This window comes from Chiloscyllium plagiosum, chromosome 2 (assembly GCF_004010195.1).
Source record: "Chiloscyllium plagiosum isolate BGI_BamShark_2017 chromosome 2, ASM401019v2, whole genome shotgun sequence".
NCBI lineage: Eukaryota > Metazoa > Chordata > Chondrichthyes > Orectolobiformes > Hemiscylliidae > Chiloscyllium > Chiloscyllium plagiosum.
In genome coordinates, this window is record NC_057711.1 from 24313882 (window position 1) to 24338807 (window position 24926).

The following is a 24926-nucleotide window of genomic DNA, read 5'->3' on the forward strand; positions in this document are numbered from 1 at the left end:
GTCCTGCTACCTTTGGATATCTATGCAAATGCACATTAAGGTCCCTTTGATCTTCAGTACTTTTCAGGGTCCTACCATGCATTATGTAATACTTTGCCTTGTTATCCCTCCCTAAGAGCAATATCTTACACTCTTCTGAGTTGAATTCCATTTGCCATTTTGCCATTCTCTCTCCAATCACAGTCTGTCCATATCCTCCTCCAGTTTATGGCTATTCTCTTTATTGTTTCTGATTCCACCAAGTTTCATATCATCGTAAATCTCTTGATTGTACCCCCACATCTCGATTCAAATCATTATCGAACACCACGCACAATGCATTCAGCATCGAACCTTGTGGAGTGCCATTGGAAACAGACTTCCAGTAACACTATTACCCCTCTACCATTTACCCTCCTCTCCCTGCCCCTCAGACAGTTTTGGATCCAATGTGCCACTTTGTTTGATCCATGGGCTCTTACTGTCTTGACTAGTCTGCAGCCTCACCAAAAGCCTTGCTAAAGTCCATGTAGTCCACATCAAATTCTTTACCATTATCTGCACTTCTGGTTACTTCCTCAAAAAAAAGTCTATTTATTTTTTAGATTAGATTACAGTGTGGAAACAGGCCCTTCGGCCCAACAAGTCCACACCGACCCGCCGAAGCGAAACCCATCCATACCCCTACATTTACCCCTTACCTAGCACTACGGGCAATTTAGTATGGCCAATTCACCTGACCCTGCACATCTTTGGACTGTGGGAGGAAACCGGAGCACCCGGAGGAAACCCACGCAGACACGGGAAGAACGTGCAAACTCCACACAGTCAGTCGCCTGAGGCAGGAATTGAACCCAGGTCTCAGGCGCTGTGAGGCAGCAGTGCTAACCACTGTGCCACCGTGCCGCCCACAAAATTTGTTAACCACAAGCTGTAACATAAATCTATGCTGATTCTTCCTGATTAATCTGCATCACTCCAAGTGCAAATACACTCTCTAACCTCAGATTAATTTCTAAAACTCCCACCCCCCCCCCTCCAAAAAAAAAGAGGGTGGCGTGGCTGACCTATGATTCTTGATCTATTCTTTCGTCCTCCTTTAAAAGTAGGGCAACTTGGGCCCAGAGAGGATTTGAGAATTACTGCCAGGGCTTCTGATATCTCCTCCCTTGCCTCAGCAGCTTGGGATATATTTCATCAGAACCTGCAGATTTATCCACTCTTTGGACTGCTAAACCTTTTTTCTCTCTTTCTTTCTCCCTCCCTCTCTCCCTCCCTCTCTCTCTCTCTCTCCCTCTCTCTCTCTCTCTCTCTCTCTCGCCCCCCCCCCCCCCCTATTGTTTCAGTCCTCCACTTTGATATATACATCCGTGTTCTCCTTTTCCATTATGAAGGATTATCCAGTCAGCCATGATCTCATTCAATGGTGAAACAGATGTAAAGGGATGGCCAACTTCTTTTCCCACATCTTATAGTTTTATAAGTGGACCGTCGAGCCAATTGGTAAGATTTGTCTTAATTATATCTTAGTTGCATCTGTCCATGGCAATATTGATAAGTGTGACCACCAGACAGACCTTGTGGAGACACAGTCCTGCCTTCACATTGAGAATAATGTCCATTATGCTGTGTGCCAACTTGCAACTTGCTGCTCTCTCCGAAGACATGGAATGTTCTGAGTACTTGTTGGTTTTATTTCAGATTTCCATAATCCAAGGTATTTTGATGTTTTCATTTTTTTTTTACATAGTTTTCCAAGATTTTTATTGGTTGCACAGGTATAGAAATTCATGATTGTGTATGGATGTTTCTCCAAGATAGTACTCAATTTTATTCATATTGCTAATATCTGGTCAGAAACAAGTTACCAAGACAAGTTGAGATGGGTTTTTTTAAGAAAACATATAGGATCCTTGGTTCTATTAAGGGAGACCTAACATACAATAGCGAAGAAACTATGCCAAGACTTCTAATACACTGGTTAGAACACAGCTGGAAGACTCTTCCATTCCTACTTAGTGCAGAAAAGATACACTGGAACCAGGTAGGTTCCAGATAAATGGAGGCCCCAAATAAGTTGGGATTATCCTCCCTTTGAGGAGAAAAGGTAGATTTGATGGAGGCAATCCAAATTTTCCTGAGAGTAAAGGAAGAGGACACAAACTGTTGCTGGAGCAGTGGAATAGGTAAGCAGAGAACTGACTTGAGGGAATGGCTAATCCTAATGGATACTGTTGTTACATCGCACCAGTATATTCCAAAGCTCTGCTGGCTGATAATCTTCCAACTATCCATGATCCATAGGCTAACTCACATCAAATCCCTGTTCATCCATCACCCTAGCTTTCACTCACTCAAAGACTGCAGATAGAAAGTGCTTTCTATGACCGCTAAACATCTGAAAAAGAGCTACAAATCTTCTCAAAACTCACTAACACCTATGGACAAAACTGCTAAATGTGCAGACTTCAAGCAGATCTAGTAACTCAAAACTGGGCATCTGAGAGGTGATGTAGGCCGTCAATAGCAGCAGAATTGTAGTCCCGCACAATCTGGAACCTCAAGGCCTGGCATATCCCTCATTCAACTATTACCATCAAGCCAGGGGACCAACCCTGGTTCCATGGACAGTGCAGGAGAACAGTACCAGGCACGCCTGAAGAAGAGATGTCAACCTGGTGAAGTCACTAAACAGGACTGCTTGCATGCCAAACAACATAAGCAGCAAATGGTAGATAGAGCTAAGTGATCTCACAACCAACAGATCAGATCTAAGTTCTTCAATCCTGCCACATCCAGTCATGAATAGTAAATGGATAATTAAGCAACTAACTGGAGGAGAAGGCTGCACAAATATTTCCAGCCTCAATGATGCAAAAGCCCAACACATCAGTGCAAGAGATAAGCATTCACAGCAATCTTCAGCCAGAAGTGCTGAGTGGATGATCCATCTTGGCTTCCTCCAGTGGTTCCTAGCATTACTGATACCTGTCTTTAGCTAATTTTATTCACACCATCTGATATCACAAAATAGTTGGAGATGCTGAATACTGCAAAATCTAAAGGCCCTGATAACATTACAGCAATGGTACTGAAGAATTGTGCTCCAGATCAAGTTGTTCCCCAAACCAACTTGTTACAGTACAGTTACAACGCTCCCATCTATCCAACAAGGTGGAAAATTGCCCAAGTATTTCCTGTACATAAATAGCAGGATAAATCAAAGCCATCACTATGATGGAAATTGTCATCAACAGTACTATCAAGCAGCACTAGTTCAGCAATAACCTAGTTTGGGTTCTGCCAGGTCCACTCCGCTCTTGACCACATTATAGCTTTTTTACAAACATGGTCAAATAAAGCTGAATTTTAGAGGTGAGGGGAGAGTGACTGCACTTTTAATCAAGCCTGCATTTGAATAAATATGGCATCAAGGAGCCCGAGCAAACCTGGAACCAGGGGTCACAATCTCTGGTGGTTGGAGACATACCTAACACCAGGGAAAATGGTCTTGGTAAAAACAAATTAAATAAAAGCAAATTACTGCGGATGCTAGAATCTGAAACCAAAAGATAAAATGCTGGAAAATCTCAGCAGGTCTGGCAGCATCTGTAAGGAGAGAAAAGAGCTGACATTTCGAGTCTAACACCCTTTGTCAAAGACGAGCTGAAAATGTGTTGCTGTAAAAGTGCAGCAGGTCAGGCAGCATCCAAGGAACAGGAGAATCGACGTTTCGGGCATAAGTCCTTCTTCAGGACCCGAAATGTCGATTCTCCTGTTCCTTGGATGCTGCCTGACCTCCTGCACTTTTCCAGCACACATTTTCAGTTCTGATCTCCAGCCTCTGCAGTCCCCACTTTCTCCTTTGTCAAAGACGGTCTTGGTTGTTGGAGATCAGTCATCTCAGCTCCAGGACATCTCTGTGGGAGTTTCTCAGGGTAGTGGGTGAGGGAAAGAGGAAGAACTAAGGCCAACCATTTTCAGCTGCTTCATCAATGACCTTCCCTCCATCATAAATTCAGAAGTGAGGATGTTCACCGATGATTGAACAATGTTCTGCACCATTTGCGACTAAAGCAGTCCATTTTCAAATGCAATAAGGTCTGGTCAATCTCCACGCTTAGGCTGACAAGTAACATTTGCGCCACACAATTTCCAGGCTATGACCATCACCAAGAAAAGACAATGACCATGAATCCACTGTCAATTATCAGAAAAAGCCATCTGGCTCACTAATGTCCTTCAGGGAAGGAAACAGACATCCTTACCTGGTCTGAAACAAAAAAAACTGCAGATGCCGGAATTCAAAATTCCAGGTTGGAGGTATTGAACTGGGCAGTGACTGGGAGGTCCAGTCAGCCCCTGCAGCCCAGCTGCAATGCTTAGTGAACCATTCCCTAAGTTTACATTCGGTCTCCCCCATGTAGAGAAGGCCACATTGGGGACACAAGATGCAGTAAACTAGGTTGGAGAAGAGGCAGGTGAACTTCTGTCTCATGTGGAAGGACTGGTTATGGCCCTGGATGGAGTTGAGGGGGGGTGGTATACTGGCAGGTTTCGCATCTTTTCCGGTTGCAGGGGAAGGTACCAGCAGGATTGTGATAGTTTGTGCCGCTCTCCCCACAGACAAAGGACTGTTGAAGGGAACGGTCCTTGTGGAAGGCAGAGAAGGGAGAGGAGGGGGAAGATGTTCTTGATGGTGGAGTCTAGTTGGAGTTGGCAGAAGCATTTAAGGATGATGCGTTGGATGCAGAGACTGGTGGATGTGGACCCAGCTGCGATGCTCAGTGAACCAATCCCTGAATTTACGTTCGGTCCCCACACATTTCAATTCCCCCAACCACTCCCTTTCTGACATGACCATACTTGGCTTCCTCTATATTCAAAACTAACCACAGTGCAAATTGGAGGAACAACACCTCATCTTCCATCTGGGCAGCCAACAGCCTGGAGGACTCAACATTGAGTTCTCCAATTTCAAATAATCTGCCCTCCTAGCCGCCCTCCCTCCCACTCACCAAATTCACTCATCCCATTAACAGCCAGCTCTAACCCTCTGCCCGTCCTCACCTATCCCCGCTTCACCACTCTGCCCCACTACCCCATTTATCTGCAGCTCCTCCTACACCCACTCCCCAGTCCTGAAGAAGGGTTACACCCGAAACGTCGACTTCTCCACCACCTGATGCTGCCTGGCTTGTTGTGTTCTTCCAGCCTCCTTCCGGTCTATCCTTACCTGGTCTGGTCCACATGTGACTCTGGACCCACAATCACGTGGTTGACCTTTAACTGCCCTCTGGACAATTAGGAATGGGTAACAAATGCTGGCCTAACCAGTAACACCCTTATCCAGTGAATAAATAAAAACAAAATTAACCAGTGCCCCATGTCATTCTATGGTGTTGCCATCACTGAATCCCCCACTATCAACATCCTGGCGGTTATCATTGTTCAGAAACTCAACTGGACGCACCACATAAATGTAGTGGCTACAACAGCAAGGCAAAGGCTAAGAATATTCGGCTGAGCCACTCACCTCCTAACTCCTCAAAGCCACTATCTACAAGGCAGAAGTCAGGAGTGTGATAGAATACTCCCACTTGCTTGGATAGGTGCAGCTTCAACAACACTCAAGAAGCTTGATGCCACCCAGGAGAAAGCATTCCTCGTTATTGGCCACAAGCATCCAATCCCTCCACCGCTGACTGCTAGCAGCACTGTGTACAATCTACAAGATGCATTGCAGAAATTCACCAAAGATTCTCTGAAAACACCTTTCAAACCCACGAGCACTTCCATTGAGAAGGACATGGGCAGCAGATAAATGGGAATACCATCGCCTCCAATAGTTCCTCTCCAAGCCACTCACCATCTTGCTTTGGAAACATTGCCTATGATTTCTCTCCTTAATGGCATTGTATGCCAACCCACAGCAGGTGGACTGCAGCAGTTGAAGAAGGCAGTCCATTACCACGATTTCAGGGGCAACTAGGGACGGACAATAAATACTGGCCAAGAAGCGATGCCCACATCCCAAAAATGAATAAAAAAGTGTTCGTTTTGCTTGACTCTGGTGTAGTAAAAATTCTCTCTTCCACAAAGCATTGTGGCTGCGATTGCGCCAGTGAATAACTGGTATTCGGACTCATCAAAAGTTATGCAACACAAGCTGAACGGCGTTTTGAGAAAGAGGGGAAAGTTGTCTTTAAAGCAACTTGAAGCACGTGGTCAGCAAAAGTATCAAAATTCCATGTTACAATTTCATCCCCTGCGCGCATGCGCATCCAAACAACCAGGCGACTACTTGTGCAAGGCTTTTGTATTTGCATTGGAGAAGTTGCTGTGGTTGACAGATTTTGATGAGAAACTTTATTTATTAACGTTGTCTTTTGCTTCTGTAGACTCGAAGAGCTTGTACTTGCATGACTTGTGAGTTGCGGTCGTCCAGGAGAGTCCTCTTTTTGTGAGGATGAACGTGCAAGATTATGATGAGTTAACTGCCTTCCTGGGAGCATGGGGTCCCTTCCAGAAAACGATATTCTTTTTGCTGAGTGTCATCAACATCCCGAACGGCTACACTGGTCTCTCTATGGTGTTTGTGGGAGACACCCCGCAGCACCATTGCCGCCTGCCCGACTCTCCAAATACCACCATCGAAGGAAATAACTCGTCACTGAACCTGAGTCTACGGATCCCTATTGAAGAAAGGGACGGTGAGCAAGTGTACAGTAGGTGTAGCAAGTTCAAATCTCTTGAAGGAGACCGCTCCAGTGAGACAGCCCGTGAAATAGAGCCATGTGTTGACGGCTGGGTGTACAGCACAGATAGATACATCTCTACAATTGTCAGTGAGGTAAGAGATTTTAAATGTCTTTTTAAGACTATTAAGTGATCTTCATGTTAAATGAGAGTCTTTTTAAAAAGAAACGAGCCGTGGTGTTGTGCAGATTGGGGTTACCAGGGAATGGACTTTTTCAGCTCCTGTTGGATTTGAAAATGCAGTTAGTTGGACGGCTGGTTTGCAAGGTAGGTAAAAACAATGACTGCAGATACAGCATGGATTCAATTCCCACGCTGACTATGGAAAACCGTGAAAGTCCCTCCTTCTCAAACTGGGGTCTTGATTCACAAATCTAGGGTCTCTAGGTTTCAAGCTATATTTTGAGAGATTTAGTTCCCTGGAGCTGCAGGTAAGGCTTCCTAGGATCCAGCAGCATAGATTTTGGATACTGGACAAGAAACCAAAGATGCCACAACATTATCAGGAGAGTCTTGTGAGCATTTACAGTGATTTGTATATTATTCTTTGGGTGGGGGCAGGGATGAAAATGTAAGGATCGAGCTGCATTGTTTTTATTCATTTGTGGGATGTGTGCATCACTGACTGGCCTGTGTTTATTGCCTGTCCCTTGAGAAAGTGGTGGTGATCTGCCTTTTTGAACCGCTGCAGTCCACCTTCTGTGAGTTGACCCACAATGCCATTAGTGAGGGAATTTCTAGGGAACGCATGATGTGATACAACTATATTTGAAGGTTAGGATGGTTTTGGGATAGAGAGAAAGTCTGTTTCTGATCTCTATTTGCTTGTTCCCAGTCCATTCTGAAGTTTTTAAGATGTAATTATAATCAATTAAAGTAAGTGAAAGATTTTAAGAGCAGAGGATGGCTAATAATGTGTACTTGCTGGCGCAAATAATGTGCTTGACTCAACCAGTTTTGCACACTTGTCCACCAATAATCATGGCATGAAACGTTTAATTTGTAGTTTATAGCAAATAATTTAAACCTCAAACAATTTAGGTGAGAATCGTTAAAAATGATTTACACTGACTGTTTTAAATAATCCAGCTAACAGTAATCCACATGGCAGATGTCACCATTATTACAGTCTTCCTCTGTTTTTCTGAGAAGCCATTGTGACAATCACTTAAAATATTCTTTCTTCAGATCCAGATGTCTTGGCTAACTCAGCATTTATTTCCCATTCCGAATTATCCTTGATAAGGTGGTGATAAGCTGCCTTTTGCATTGCTGCAGTCATTGGGGTGTCAGGACACAGAGTGCTGTTACAAAGTTTCAGGATTTTAACCCAGTGCCAGTGAAGGAATGGTGATGTAGTGCTAAGTCAGGGAGGTGAGTGGCTTAAAGAGAAATGTGCAGGTGGTATTGTTCCCTGTGTTTTACTGCTCTGCACCTTCAAAGTGTTAGAAGTAACAGGTTTGGAAGTTGCTGTTGAAAGAGCCTGGGTGAGTTACAGCAGTGTACCTTGTAGATGGTGCCCACTGCTGTTGTCATGCATCAGTGATGAAAGAACTTTTAGTCAAGCAGGCTGCTTTCTTTTGGTTGGTGTCAAGCTTCCTGTGTTGTTGCAGCTACATTCATTCAGTCAAGAGTATTTCTTCACACGACCTTTGTCAAAATAAAATTCTAATCAACCTGTTCAGAAATATCAATACACACCTTTGAAGCAGATGGGACTTGAACCTGGACCTCCTTGCCTAGAGATGCAGACACTGTACCGCAAAAGCCCTCAGGTTTGAGAAGGAGGGACCTTTGTGGTTTCCACAGTCAGTGTAGGGATTGAACCCATGCTGTTGGCATCATTCTGTCTTGCAAACCAGCTGTCCAACTAACTGACCCCCTTCAGACTCCTAATGACGGCAGACAGGAAGTGAGATACTTGCATAAAATTCTTACCTTTAGTCCTTCGCCTATTGCCACAATATTTTTTATAGCTGGTGGAGTTCAGTTGCTGGTCAATGCTAATCCCTAGGATGTTGGTACAGGGAATTTCAGTGATGGTAATGTCAAGGGGCAATGGTTGAATTCTGCGTAGTTAGAAATGGTCTTTGTCTGGCATGAATATTACTTGCCAACACAAGACATAAGATTTAAGAGCAGAATCAGGCCATTTGGCCCATTGAGTCGGCTGCGCGATTCGATCATAGCGTATATGTTTCTCCCTGTAACTCTTGATCCCCTTAGTAATCAAGAACCTATCAATCTCTATCTTAAACACAGTCAATGATTTTGCCACAGAAAGAAATGGAGGCCATGAGTTCCACGATTAACCACCCTCTGACTGAAGACATTTCTCATCTCCGTTCACTCTAAGGCTGTGCCGTTGGGTCCTAGTCTCTCCTCCATATTGAAACATCTTCTCTACGTCCACTCTAACCTGGCCTTTCAGAATTTTGTAAGTTTCAGTGAGATTCTCCCCACTTCTCACCCCCACGTCATCCTTCTAAACTACATTGAGTACAGATCCAGAGTCGTCAACTGCTTCTCAAATGACAAGCCCTTCATCCCTGGGCCCATTCATGTAAACCTACTCTGGATCCCCTCCAATGCCAGCAAGTCCTTCCATCGATATGGAGCCCAAAATAGTTCACAATGTTCAAAATGGGGTCTGACCAGTGTGTTATGGAGCATTTAGCAGTATATACCTGCTGTTGTATTCTAGCCCTCTTAAATACAGGGTGGCACGGTGGCTCAGTGGTTAGCAATGCTGCTTCACAGTGCCAGGGACCCAGGTTCGATTCCAGTCTCAGGTGACTGTCTGTGTGGAGTCTTCTCTTCATGCCTGCGTGTGTTTCCTCTCACATTCCAAAGATGTGCAGGTTAGGTGAATTGGCTGTGGTTAATTACGCATAGTGTTCAGGGATATATAGATTAGGTGCATTAGTCAGGGGAAATGTAGAGTAATAGGGTAGAGGAATGGATCTGGGTAAGTTACTCTTCAGAGGGTCAGTGTGGACTTGTTGGGCCAAATGGCCTGTTTCCACCTGTAGGGATTCTTTGATTCTATGAATACTAACATTGAATTTGTCTTCCTGACTGCCAATTGCATCTGTATGTTAACCTTAAGAGAATCCTGAATGCAGACTGCTAAGTCCCTTTGTGCATCTGGTTTGAGTCCTTTTGTCAATTAGATAATAGTCTACACGTCTGTTCTTCATATCAAAGTGCATAGCCTAAGCCTTTCACACATTATATTCCATCTGCCATGTCTTTGCCTACTCTCCTATCCTTGGTGAAAGTGACTGCAGATGCTGGAGATCAGAGTCAGGATTAGGATGGTGCTGGAAAAACACAGCAGGGTCAGACAGCATCCGAGGAGCAGGAGGATTGAAGTTTCGGGCGTAAGCCCTTCATCAGGAATGATTTATCTGCTTTCAGCATCTGAAACCCTTCCTTACTGATGGCTACTACATTCACCTCTGTCCTGACTCTCTCGAAGTTCTGGCATGCTGCTGAAACAAAGTCCCAGTTCGGTTCCTCTGCCATTGCTATGTTCCCCATTATTATTTCGCCAGCCTCATTTTCCAGTCATCCAATTTCCATTCTTGCCTATCTCTTATCTTTTATCTATCTTAAAAAAAAACTCTTCCACTCTTCTTTTATGTTGCCAGTGTGACAATACTATGGATTTAAGAAATTATTTTGTCTTGGATTTTTTTTGAAGAGAGATTTTAAGACTGAGGTGCAGAGCTGTCTATTGAAAGCCCATAAAGAAACCAATTTGTGAGGCCTTGGCCTTCTTCTAAAAGGTTGGAATAATAAAAACAGCCTGAATGGTCAAGTTCCCACATAACCAGAATATTTAGTTTTAGTTTTAGTTTTTCAGTAGCAGCTGCTGGTGTCTTGGAGCTGGGGTTAGAAACCGCAGAACATCTCTCTCTGTCTCTGAGTTTGCTCTTGATGTTTTCCTCCTTAACTGGAGAATTGCATGTGAGACAATCTATTTTTCTGAATTTGCCTTTTGCCAAGGGTTTGTTTATAGGATGTTACTATACTGGAACTATTAGTTTGTAGTGGTTAATAATCTATTATTCTGTAAAGTCTTCCAGTAGTGTTATTTGAATTTCTTTTTTCTTTTGTTGTATTTTAACTATAGTATATGAATAAAGTGTGTTTTGCTTCAAAGCTGGTCCTTTGATCAATCAAATTGTACCTGAATGCAACGCTTGGCACTTGCCTTTAAAATAAGAAAAAGTTAGGGTCGAGGCTATCTCCTTAATATGTAGTGAGGGGGTTCGGTCTGGTCCATAACACTAGCTCGCTTGCCCTAATTTATTCACATTCTTCACATTGTTCAGGTTCTTGTTGAATTTGAACATGGACTCTTTCAGTATCTGAGGGGTTGTGAGTGGTGCTGAACATTATGCAATATTCAGTGAACATCCCCACTTCTGATCTCCTGATGAAGGGAAGGTCAGAAGTAATAGATCTGAAACAACAGATTTAGAGTACATTATTACAGCTTGGGGCAGGCATACTCTCTCTCATTTGTGACAAGTTTCTTTTCCACTGTTTTAAATTTTAAACTGTGAGAAAATGGGTTGAAACATCTACACTTTGAGGGTTTAATTCAAGTTCAGGTATGCTGTTTTTAAAACAAAAGCCTGTTTTAAAACTAATTTTTGGGATGAGGGCATTGCTCCCAAAGGCAGCATTTTTGATTGCTAGTTATCTTTGAATGTGGTGCAGAGGTGCCTTAAACTCTCCCCTCCCTCTCAAAGAGCACGACTCAGTGATGAAGCAAATTGGAGAAAAACATCCATTCATTTGAGAAGTCAGAACTCTAGTCCCTGACACTCACTCAGAAGTGGGAATGCGATCAAATGAGCTTTTCGAGGAAAATAATCTGTCGTTTAGCAGCTCTGGAGAAAGATGGCAGGGATAGTGGGGTTCGTGACGAAGCAGTTGTATGTATAACTGCGTGTATAATGTTTTGTAATAGCTGTAATAGATGCCTGTTGAATCCTTCAATACCATCTGGGCTCTTGGGTCTGGGTTCTTTGTTGAAAGTTATTCAGTCCCTGATCATGGTATCTGCCATTGGAAAAGGATGATTGGCCAGGTGTTTTTTTTAATACCCCTTGCACCCACAACCCCTTCAAACCATCACTGGACCAGCCAGAAACTTCAGGTGGGTATAGAACTGGCAACAGCACTGCCTTTGATATCATAGGGGACTCCTGCCATTGGGAGAGGTCTGTAATTTCCAAGGAAAGCCTGCTAATTGCCCAAATGGTATAAGGTGCAGCAAGCCTCAAAGGGGCAATCTAGGGGTCTTGGCGATCATGAGTTGGAAACAAGTTCCCTGCGGCTTCACTGTTACTGAATGACTATACTATATTGAGGCACTGATACAATCCATAGTGTCAAAAAAAAAGTTTCCCATCTGTAGCAATACAACTGAATTCCAAACCCATATTTTCCAGCAACAGCAAAGTAATTTTGATTTGTTTAGTGTCCTAAACCTAATTAAACATATTGAAACACTCGGTGTGAGTTACAAGATGTGATTTCACTGAACAAAAGATTAAAGTGTGGCACCTGACCTCCAGCCTGGTCAGAGAGACAAATCTTCCAGAAGGCTTTGGGGAGAGGGGACATGAATTTCCTTTCGAAACTTCTCCAGAGTTTCTGGATTAGGGAATGGAATGCTGGAGCAATTGATAAAAAGTGGGGGTTGCTGAAAAGAGCAGAGTTGGAGCACAGCTGTCGCTGGCTGGGATGTTCCCTTAACATTGTCTGTAAGTAGGCTCCCTGCTGCCTGCAGTGACAACAATAAGGGGAGGCCGTGGCATGGTGGTAATGTCACTGGATGAGTAATGAGGACCCTAGACTAATGTTCCAGGGACATGCGTGAAAGATGGTGACATTTGAATTCAATTAAAAAATGCTGGCCGAATCACATTACCATTGTTGCAAAAACCCATCTGGTTCCTTTAGGGGAGGAAATCTGCCAACCTTACCTGACTTGGCCTATATGTGACTCCAAGCCATAGCAATATGGTTGACTCCTAATTGCTGTCTTGGCAATTAAGGATAGGTGATAAATGCTGGCCCACATCCAATGAAAAGAAAGTCTCATGTTTAAGCAATGGCTTTTTAATATCATAAAGTAGCCCAAGGCACATCAGGAGAGAGCCTGTGCACCACCTTGTTGAATCCTCTCCATTTTGCTGCTGAAATTGTCATGATTGTTAAACATCAGCGATGTAAAAATGACAAGGGATTTCTTTTGCCTTTTTGGATTCGCCACACAGACTGCAGACACTGTTTAAGATCACAACGAAGTAAGACTAAGGGCAGTTCTTTGTGGGTGGGACAGGGTAATGCATTCCCAGCAGAATTTTTCTGTTTCTCCATCACTACTGGCTTTACTGGAGGCTTTTAACTGGTGGGTTCTCAAAGGTGCTTATTATGGACCCAAGGTCAGGAGGAATCAAGATACAGTAGTGCAAAATTTGGTAGTCAGTGCAAATTCAGAAATCGAATATGATGGCGAAACATCTGTTCCTGCCTCTGAAGCACTCTGGAGCAGACAGTAAAACTGTGACAAGGAAGAGGGGAGTGATGGATTGATGCTCATTGATGGAAGAAATGGATTCCAGTCACACAACAAAGCAACATGCCAGCCACCACCACAGAGTTAAAATACACTTTTACTAAAAATTCAAGTTAGAATTGCTGTTCAAAAATACTTGCCACTAAAACCATTTCGCAAGTTCACAATCTTCAGTGATTCTCCATTGGCTCCTGTGGCTGTCATTTGTTACTTTTCAAAGAGGTCCCTATGCAGTTGACAGTGTGCAACTTTAACAGACTTTGGTTAGGCCACACTTAGAGTATTGCGTTTAGTTCTGGTTGCTACATTAAGGAAGGATGTGGAAGCTTTGGAAAGGGTGCAGAAGAGGCTTACTAGGTTGCTGCCTGGATCAGAAGATTTGAGCTATAAGCAGAGGTGTGAAAATCTCAAGTTATTTTCTGAGGAGTGGCGGAGGCTGAGGGGAGACTTGATAGAAGTCTATAAAATTATGAGATGCATGGATGGGGTTGATGGTCAGAACCTTTTCCCAGAGTTAAAATGTCTGTACTGGAGGGCATGCATTTAAGGTGAGAGGGCCAAGTTCAAAGGAGAGGTGAGGGCAAGTGTTTTTTTACGTGGAGGGTAGTAGGAATGTGGAACATGCTGCTAGGGATGGTGGTGAAGGCAGATACGATAAGGGCGTTTAAGGGACATGAATATGCGAAGAATGGAAGGATATGGACTAAGAGCATGCAGAAGGGATTAGTTTCATTTGGTGGTGTGTTTGGCATAACATTGTGGGCCAATGGACCCGTTCCTGTGCTGTACAATTCTACACTGGGTAGGCTGACCAACGCCAGCTCCATCAATGGCGACCGACTTGACACTGACATTTTTTACAAACTCATCGACTTCCACAGCTACCTGGATTACACCTCTTTGCACCCTACCTGCTGCAAAAATGCTATCCCGTATTCCCAATTCCTCCGCCTCAGCCATATCTGCTCCCAGGAGGACCAGTTCCACCACAGAACACACCAGATGGCCTCTTTCTTTAAAGACCGCAATTTCCCTTCCCACGTGGTTGAAGATGCCCTCCACATCTCATCCACATCCCGCACCTCCGCCCTCAAACCCCACCCCTCCAACCATAACAAGGACAGAACCCCCTGGTCCTCACCTTCCACCCTACCAACCTTTGTATAAACCACATCATCCACCGACATTTTTACCACCTCCAAACGGACCCCATCATCAGGGATATATTTCCCTCCCCACCCCTTTCCGCTTTCCGTAAAGACCGCTCCTTCTGGGACTACCTGGTCGGGTCCACGCCCCCCAACAACCCACCCTCCTCTCCTGGCACCTTCCCCTTCCACCACAGAAATTGCAAAACCTCCATTCAAGGCCCCAAAGGAGCCTTCCACATCCATCAAAGTTTTACTTGCACATCCACCAATGTCATTTATTGTATCCATTGCTTCTGATGCGGTCTCATCTACATTGGGGAGACTGGACGCCTTCTCACAGAGCGCTTTAGGGAATATCTCTGAGACACCTGCACCAATCAACCACACTGCCCTATGGCCCAACATTTCAACTCCCCCTCCCACTCTGCCGAGGACATGCAGGTCCTGGGCCTCCTCCATTGCCACACCCTCACCACCTGATGCCTGGTGGAAGAACGCCTCATCTTCCCCCTTGCAACACTTCAACCCCACGGCATCAATGTGGATTTCACCAGTTTCATCATTTTCCCTCCCACCCCACTTTACCCCAGTTCCAACCTTCCAGCTCAGCACCATCGTCATGACCTGTCCTACCTGCCAATCTCCTTTCCCACCTATCCCCTCCACCTATTGTACACTTTGCTACCTTCTCTTCCCGATAAAGGGCTTTTGCCCGAAATGTTGATTTTCCTACTCCTCGGATGCTGCCTGACCTGTTGTGGTTTTCCAGCACCACTCTACTCTCAACGCCTGTTAAAGACATCATTGATCAGGAAGATCCATTTGCAAAGAACTCTAGTAGACCAGCATCAGGAGAAAGCAGTCTTCTGGTACTTTTGTTTTCTCAATACTTTGCTGTGTCCATTTTAATTGCACATGATTGGCATTTCGGCTTATGTTTACTGATTATCATCTTTCACTTTTCTTTTGTGTATCTCAAGAAGGACAGACTATGCCTCTCCTGGGGGCACGTATTTAAGAAGGCTATGTTTTAACACTGACCTCCTCTTCTCAAATAAGACCTGAAATGCAGGTATTTCTTTTTTATGCTGCTGTTAGCACAGAGAGGTGGTGTGAATGGTCCTGAGCAGTTATTGAAATCTGTGCCTGAAAGGAAAAAGACCTGGACAATGATTTTGGCTTGGACTGTTAAAATGAGTAATGAATGAAATTCTTGCCAAACAGCTCAGAGGATGTCCCAGGTCTTGCAAAATCTGTCACTGGGAATTCCAGGGTTAGTATGTAATCTCTGGTTAGGATTCTTACAGTTGCTTGCCCATGTTTTAAGTTGTTTGCATGATGCTAAGGGAAAGGTTAATCTCTAATTTTTATCAGCTCAAGTGTTAGTTACATTCTGATATGCTCCTAAATTATTTTGTGTTGTAAGTACAATAAGTAAAATTAGGAGTTAAGTGTCACATGTAGTTGAAATGTTGGTAAGTGTAATATTTGCTCTGAAAATGAATGTTACAATTGGATGATGTAAGTGAAGCAGGAAGGCATCTGGGTTTGATGCAAAATAAACATGTGCAAGTTACTGGGTTAGCAATAAATGATTATTTTGTACGTGCTAAATGAACTAAGTGCCAGTCGGAAAATGTTGGTTGAACTTTTCACTGCCCAGTGACCTAAGGAGACATATTTCAATCATTGATGTTGTGTTAAGTTGATCCCAGTGTCAACGGGTTTGAGAAAGTGCCAGAGGTTTAATTTTGATAGGTATTGACAGATATCTGCAAGTTCTCCTCCAAGCAACACACCACACACCAATATATTTGCTGTGTCTTCAATGTTGCTGGATCAAACAGCACATGGACTGCAGCTAGTCAAGAAGACAGACCACATCACCTACTCAAATCCAATCAGGGATGGGCAACAAATGTTGGTTTGGGCAACAAAGCCCAAATCTCCTCTGAATTCAAAGGTTTTAAAACCGTATAACTCTGATTAATCTGCAGTCTTTGATGTACTACATAAGGAGAAGCAAACTAAAGCTGGGAATTAATTTAAGGCTCTTTCTTTCAAGAGAAACTTGGTTAAGTTCATTGCAAAATGTGATTAGGAGGTGGAATGAAAAGGGACATGGTAGACTCTGTGTTCATTGACTGGATAAACTGAAGTTGGTTTGTGTATAAATAAGTCAATAATTCTCCTTGTCGGAAGGTCAAAGAACAGGCATTAACAGATAAATTGGACAAAGCTATTACAGTTGCTTGGGATACAGCAGATCCATTGAATGGGTTTTATTTATTTTCATGAGTTGTCACACGAAGACTAGAAATAAATTCCAGAGATTAGTTATTTAATCTGACTAGAGCTTTCATTTTGCCCTGGCTGGATGAGGACTAAATGTGTTTGTCTTGAAATAGCCACTTAATTACAACCAAGTCAATGGTAAAAGAAAAGAATCAGAGAAAAGATAATTTATCCATTTCAGACTATGGTGAATGATCAGCATTCAGCAGATTAGTTGAAAATTTAACTAATTTCTAATTATGATGAAAGGATTACATTTTTTTAACCATGAATCAAATGCAATCTGAGTCCTTCAAATATTCAGGTAAATTTTCATTTTTCCTGCATTGGTGGCAATGGAGCAGGTGCTGCTGGAATGTCCTTGTACACGCTTCATTGAATCAGGTTTGATAACCTGGTAATGGTAGAGTGGGGGATCTGCCAGGCCATGATGTTGTAGATTATGTTGGAATGTGCCAGTGCTGCTGCTTATTGACCTGTAAAGGCCGTGTCTTGAGTCGCTAGATCTGTTCAAGTCTGTCCCATTTAGCACAAAGTTAAAAATCACACAATACCAGGTTATAGTCCAACAGGTTTAATTGGAGCACTAGCTTTCGGAGCGCTGCTCCTTCATCAGGTAGTTGTGGAGTAGAGCTGAAAACGTGTTGCTGGCAAAGCACAGCAGGTCAGGCAGCATCCAAGGAACAGGAGAATCGGCGTTTCGGGCATAAGCCCTTATTATACATTGAAAAATACCTTGATTGTTTGTTGAGTCTCTCATCTCTTAGAACGACCATGATAGTTTCACTTCTTTCATTTGTAAATCATAAAACTTTTTTTAAAAGTTACATTCTCAGGTTAACTGTAACAATTGGTGTTAGCCAGATCAGATGTTAAGATGTAGAAGGTGTTAGCCCTCTGTGTTCTGTTGTCTGTGCCATAATGTTTAGATTGATTCTAATCTGAAATCTAATCTAATCTAATCTCTCACTCTGTGAGAGAGAGTGTATATATGTGTGTGTGTGTGTGTAAAGTGATCCAAGTCTCTGAGAGGGTATATGTGTGAATGTGGGATTGAGCGTGTCTGTAGCAGTGTGTGTGAGTGTCTGTGTGTGTGTCTGTGTATAGGTGTGCTTATGTGTTTGTGTGTGCATAGGAGTGTGTGTGTGAGTATATTGCAATGGTGGTCACCTGTAGTGTGATAGGAACCCAAGGTCCCGGTTGAGGCCCTCCCTATGGGTATGGAACTTAGCTATCAGCCTCTGCTTGGCCACCTTTCGCTGCTCCCCTTGTCTGTCAGCGGTCTAGTGTACTAGTTATGCAGTGAAGGTCACAGTTTGAGAATAGCCATCAAATGCTCCCGCACTGTGGGTAGGAAGGGGGATAGGGACACTTGTGCTCTGTTTTTGACAGAACGTCAGAGCACTCAATCAAGACAAAAGAATTTCAGTCAACCCTCAAAAAAAAGCAAGGATTTTAACCTACTATTCCACTCCCAATGTCAATGCTACCAGTACCATCCCATTTAATGGCCACAACTTGCTGATTTTTGCTGTTTCTTAATGATCAGACTCTGAACTGTTTGTGCATTTTTTTGGACTCTCCTTGTTAATAATTTGTGTTTGTGTGTTGTGTTATGTTGTTACCATTCAATTTTAGCAGCTACTAAACTCTCACTTTATGATAACTCTAGAAAGCCTGGTTCCCTTAAAAGATTCCCTTTTATGACAGATTTAATTTGGTCTGGGAGAAAGTTATCCACATGTGGAGGGATCGTTACAAATTAACCATGTCATGACCAACCCAGTGGGTGGGGGAATTAAGAAGTGGAGCCAGTTCATCCCTCCTGACCAGGGTAGGTTAATAATTTAGGGTATGCCATCAGGAATCATAACCAACTGGGAACCATGCTCAGGGAGTGCTCATAACTCTGAGCATCATTAGGTTACTGATTCCTGAAGCTCTACTAATTTCGGACTGTCGAACTGTAAAAGACTCATTGCTCCCAACTTTCCTTCCTATCCGTTTGCCCACCCTCTTCCACATTACATATCAACACCACCTCAGCAACTCCCATAAGCTCTTCTCGAAAGTGGTAGTCTTTTTATGTGGCACTTTATCGACTGCCAGTTGGAAATCTGGATACGCTACATCTGGTTCCCTTTATCCACCCTGGGTCGATCAATGTTGACATAATGTGAATATTGTTGTGTCCATCACTGTCTCAATGTTCTGTAATACAATTCAATTCTGCTATAACACAGTAGTTCTGTTGTACAACCCCGTGTTATAAAAAAAATCGCATAATAGCAGCACCATTTAAATTTTTAGGGGTGGCACAGTGGTTAGCACTGCTGCCCACAGCGCCAGAGACCCGGGTTCAATTCCCACCTCGGGCAACTGTCTGTGTGGAGTTTGCACATTCTTTCCCTGTCTGTGTGGGTTTCCTCTGGGTGCTCCAGTTTCCTCCCACAGTCCAAAGATGTGCAGGTTAGGTGAACTGGCTATGCTAAATTGCCTGTAGTGTTAGGTGAAGAGGTAAATGTAGGGGAATGGGTCTGGGTGTGTTGCTCTTCGGAGGGTCAGTGTGGACTTGTTGGGCCGAAGGGCCTGTTTCCACACTAAGTAATCTAATCTAATCTATCCTCCAAGATCTCTCGTGCATTTGTCTATCAGTATTTTGAGTGGTAGAAACATTTCCTGATGGCACAAAGGTAGATAGGAAAGATCTTTGTGGGAAAGTGAGCTGTAACTACGTTGCACAGTGATTTAGATCGGATTAAGCAGGCGAACATTTATGAAATGTGAATGTGTCTGCTTTAGGAAGGAGAATTTAATAAAAAAGAACAGAATGCTATTTAGTTAGGGAAAGATTGCAGAAATCAATAGCGCAAGAGGATCTAGGGGTCTCTTACGCCATGAATAACCAGATTTGTATGTAAATAGAACAAGTGATCAACACATTGTCATTTATCGCAAGGAAACTGGAATATACAAGTAGAAAAATGGTGCTGTAGCTGTACATAGCCTTAGTGAGCCCACATCCAGAGTACAGTGTTAGTTTTGTTCTTAACAGATGTAATCACATTAGCAGTTCAGAGAAGTATTGAGAGATCCTGGGTTGAAAGGGTTGGCTTAAGAGGAAGGGTTGAGCAGGCCAAGCCTACACCCATTGGAATTGAGAAATATGAGGGATGATCTTACTAAAACACAAGATCCTGAGCAGATTTGACAGGGTAAATGCTGAGAGGACGCTGCTTCTTGCAGGATAAGTGCAGAGCCAAGAGGCTATGCTCCATAAAAAAGGAGAGTATCCCATTTAAGACAGAAGAGGACAATTTTTTGAGGGTTGTTTAGTCTATGGAATTCTCTTCTTCAAGAGCAGCAAAGACTGGGTCATGGAATACTCTCAAGGCTGAGTCAGGTTTTTGATCAACAAGGTAGTCAATGGTTGTGGGAAGACAGGCAGGACTGAGACGTTAAGGCCACGATCACATCAACCACGATCTTCTCTAATGGTGGAACAGAATCAAGGGGGTGAATTGCCTGCCCTGTTCCTAATCCTTGCTTGAAACACAATTTTCCTTTTACAACACTGTTGAATCTGTCTGAATATATAATTGTGTACTAAATGTCTTATTCCTCCTCCATTAATGGCTACTAGTACTTTTCCTGATGACCGATGCCAAGTTATTTGGTGTCTAGTTTGCTGCTTGCTGTCTCCTTTCTTTTTTGAATAAAAGTCTTACATTCCAGTTTGTCAATCCAGAATCTAGTGCATTAATCTGGGAGATTTAAAAAAGGGCACATCTGCTATCTCTGCAGCTACTTCTTTTAAGACCATAGGATGCAGACCATTAGTTCCAAAAGATTTCAAGTTTAGTAGTCCATTACTCTTCCTGGTGCCTTCCCATGTATGGAAATAGGCTGTTTGGCTTCTTAATTCTACTCTGCCATTTTAAATGGTGTGGCTGATCAGACTGTAACCTTCAGCATCACCTGCCATTATTTAATTCCTCAATCTCAACCTCTCGTTGTGAATATACTAGGTATGGTTAGTAAATTTTGAGGATGACACCAAAATTGGTGGTGTAATGGACAGCAGAGAAGGCTACCTCAGAGTACAATGGGACCTTGATAAAATGGCCAGTGGGCCGAGGAGTGGCAGATGGAGTTTGTTCTAGGTAACTGTGAGATGCTATGTTTTGATGGGCCAAATCAGGGCAGAACTTATACACTTAATGGTAAGGTCCTCAGCAATGTTATCAAACAAAGACACCTTGGAGTGCAGGTTCAAAGTTCCTTGAAAGTGGAATCACAGGTCAACAAGGTAGTGATGAAGGCATTTGGTTTGATTGCCTTTATCGGTCAGTCCATTGAGTAGAGGATTTGGGAGGTCATGTTGTAGATGTACAGTACATCGGTTAGGCCACTTTCGGAATATTGCATTCAATTCTGGTCTTCTTGCTATAGGAAAGATGTTGTTAACCTTGAAAGGGTTCAGAAAAGATTTACTTGTAGAAATATACAATATATTTCTTATTAGTTTTGCCTTGTACGCTTGTTTTCTGCCACTTTTTTTCTCGGACAATGTGCTGCCAACACTGAAGATGGCAGCCAGAACTGTGCATGTACGGATAGTCAGCTGTGACACCATTCTTATGTTCCCTGTACAGTTTGTTTCTATAGTGTGAATGGGCACTGCCATCTTTGTGACAGGCAGCTACCTTCCTGTCACTTGACAGCAATCTGGCACTGTTGTGCCTTGTTTCTAGCTAAATGGCACTAATTGCAGCTTGCTTCAAAAAAAAGGGCCCCCTTTTTCTGGTTGCTAAATGTTCCCCAATCTTCTGGCCTACCACTAAACTTTTCAACATTTTCTGACTTTTCTTGTCAAATTGACATCATTCTTAATGTCCCTGGGTAGCCACAGCATCATTTTCTTCTCAAACGAATACATCTTTGAGAGTTATGCAGCATTTTCCTTTTAAAAAAATGTTTCCCACTGCTTCTCTTCTGTCTACCTTGCTTAGCCAATTTTCCCAGTCCACTTTCCTAGGAGAGATTGAGGAGAGTCTTATGAGCAAAAGCAAACAGGTTGGGACTCTACTCGGAGTAGATCTACCATTAGATAAGATCGTGGCTGATGTGATCATGGCCTTAACGTCACAGTCCTGCCTGTCTTCCCATAACCATCGACTACCTTGTTGATCAAAAACCTGACTCAGCCTTGAGAGTATTCCATGACCCAGTCTTTGCTGCTCTTGAGGAAGAGAGTTTAGAACATTGAGAGGTGAGCTCATTGAAGCATATGGGATTGTTAAGGGACTTGACAGAGTAAATGCTGAGAGAATGCTTTCCCTCATGGGAGAGTTAGGACCAGAGCGCATAGTCTCAGAATAAAGGGGTGCTAACTTAAACCTGAAATGAGGAGGAACTTCTCTCAGAGAACAGTGAGTCTTTGGAAGTTTTTGCCATGGAGATCTGTGTGGGCAGAGTCCTCATGTATATTTAAGTCTGAGATAAATTCTCGATCGTCAGGGAATTCAGGCTTATGGGGAAAAAAGTAGGAATGTGGACATGAGAAATGGTGAATCAGCTGTGATCATATTGAAGGGAGATGCTAAAGGGCCTTCTCCTATTTATGTTTCCTATGGTCTTGTGGTCTATAATAGTAACTGTAGCTGGAGCAGTGAGAATTGAACCCATACCGTTTGCTTTATGCTGCATTCCAAACTAACAGTCCAACCAACGGAGTTAACCAGATCCCCACATGATAATATTGCATTTCAAAATGCTGCTTTCTGTTGGAGTATAGTCTCCAACAGTACATGTTGGATGTTGGCGTTGACTGGTGGAAACAAGCTGTGTTCCCCAGGTTCAGCCACAGATGCTGGAAAGTGCACCAATATTTGTGTCAGAATAACCCAAAGTTTACCAGACGGTGATTTGTGTACATTTTCACTTTGACCACGGACAACCTATTGGCATTGCACAAAGCAACTAAAAGCAAAACACCTCTCTGATCTCTCTGCAACAGCTGAATCACTTGCAAAGCACTAAGAGCATGCTAGTCAGAACGCCGGTGTATTGGATACCGAGGGTTCCTGTATTTTAAAGAAGGTAGCTGAGGATGGGAACCTGCACTATAGTATACTCTATAGTCGGACGGAGAAATAACAGACCCAAATGGAGAAATGTCTGTCCTTAAACACTCTTAATTTTTTAATGAAAGAGGAGTGAGTCCCTACAGGACAAGCCATCATAACAAAAAGTTGAGCCCTCACTCACCCTGAACCCGCCCAATTTTACAGTAATATTTACAATTGGATTTGTAAGTCGCAATTAACTCAACACCACAATTATAATATGAATGAATGGTTTCCATGACGTACAATTGATTTGTCAGTAACTGCAGTTTTCATCATACCAAATACTGGGCTAAAACTGGCTTCCCCCAAATGAACACCTTTTCTTTTGTGCATTCTGTCATATCCATGTCTTATCAATCAGATCACAGAGTCACAAGTGTAGTAATTTAATTTCCAATAAAATTTAGCTGTCCATAGGGCTTTTCATGACCTCCTGATTTTACATGGCTGATGATTGGGACAATTTATTTTTGGTTTTTGAAATGTTTTCAATGTTGTAATACAAGAAAAGAACACTGGGTCCATTCTGCACCTGGCTAACTCTCACTTTTTAAAGAAACCTATAAAGCACAATCAAGCAAAGGGACAATTGTACTTTTCACAACAGACCTGTGACCTGTCGGGGCTTAAATACCAAAAGAAAACGAATTAATGCCTCCCTTGCAATGGAAGCAAACTGATATCATTCAAGTTGGTTCATATGGCAATGCCATTATATTCTTTCCAGCCCCAGGCTTTTAACAAACCAGTAGTGCACCAGAAATGCAAGTTAATTGTGCTTTTAATGAAAACAAAAACAGAAATTGCTGAAAAAGCTCAGCAGGTCTGATAGCATTTGTGGAGAGAAAGCAGAGTTAATCTTTCAGTTCATTGACCCTTCTTCAGAATGCATTTAACAGCAATTTCTGTTTTTGTTTCTGGTTTCCAGCATCTGTGATTCTTTTGTTTATTTTTTGTTTGGTGTTTTTAATGACTTTGCCTTGTTTTTTCAGTGGAATCTTGTTTGTGATAATAAATGGAAAAGACCATTTACAGCATCAGTATTTTTCTTGGGCATGCTGTGTGGATCATTCATCTCTGGACAAATTTCAGACAGGTACAATTCTTAATTTTAGTAACTAAATAATTAACTGGCTATGGTAATTTCCTTTAGCGGCTAGTAAAAAGATGTTTTTCATACCTTGGTTCTTGGGATGTTGGACCCACTGGAAAGGTTAGGATTTGTGCACCATACCCAGTTTACCTTTAAGGTGGTGGTGAGCCACCGTCATCAGCTGCGATGTAGGTATTCTGCAGTGTTGTTGGAGAAGGAGTCCCTGGATTTCACCTGGCGACAGAGTTGAAATGGCAAGTCAGGATGCTATTTTCCCTTGGAGGGTAATTTGTAAGTGGTTCTGTTCCCACGCATCTGTTAAATATTGTCCTTTCCAGGTGATAGAGGTCACAGGTTCGAAAAGTGCCAATGGTGGAGACTTGGCGTGTTGCTGCAGTACATTTGACAGAAGGTGCCAGTGGGTGGATGGCATGTGTTTGAGTTGGTGGATGTGATTTTGGAAAGGTCTGACAGCTTCTGAAGAAGAATCGTATTAGACTTGAAACAATAACTGTTTTTCTCTCTCCACAAATGCTGCCAGACCTGCTGTGATCCTCCAGCATTCTCTGTATTCGTTTCAGATTTATTCTGGAAAGGTAAGCATTTTGTGCCAAATATTGTCGAGCTTCTTGACCCAGCCGAGTGATGTTTTCCATCATTCTGCTGATCGTGATTTGTGCATTAGATGGTGAACAGATTTTGGGAGGGGCAGATGGTGACTTAATTGTTGCAGATTTCCTGCCCTCTGACTGCTGTTGTAGCTATTGTTTTTAGAGGGCTGGTCCAGTTAAGGTACTGGTCAATTCTCATCCCTCAGGTGTTGATTTTAGGGATGGGGCGCATATTTTAATGCTTGTGAAAGTCAGGGTGGAATGAATAGATTCTTGCTTGTTGGAAATGGTATTCCCTGTAATTTG

At 42.9% G+C, this 24926-nt stretch overlaps 1 protein-coding gene across 1 annotated transcript in view; it reads left to right on the forward strand.

The window, feature by feature from the left end:
• The first annotated feature begins 5975 nt into the window (after positions 1 to 5975).
• Positions 5976 to 24926, forward strand: part of LOC122557614 (solute carrier family 22 member 5-like) — a 43793-nt gene continuing 24842 nt past the window's right edge. The window contains exons 1-2 of the mRNA XM_043705357.1: positions 5976 to 6832; positions 23909 to 24012. Of these exons, the coding sequence (XP_043561292.1) occupies positions 6449 to 6832; positions 23909 to 24012 (488 nt within the window). The 5' untranslated portion in view covers positions 5976 to 6448. The remainder of the gene's footprint in view (positions 6833 to 23908; positions 24013 to 24926) is intronic.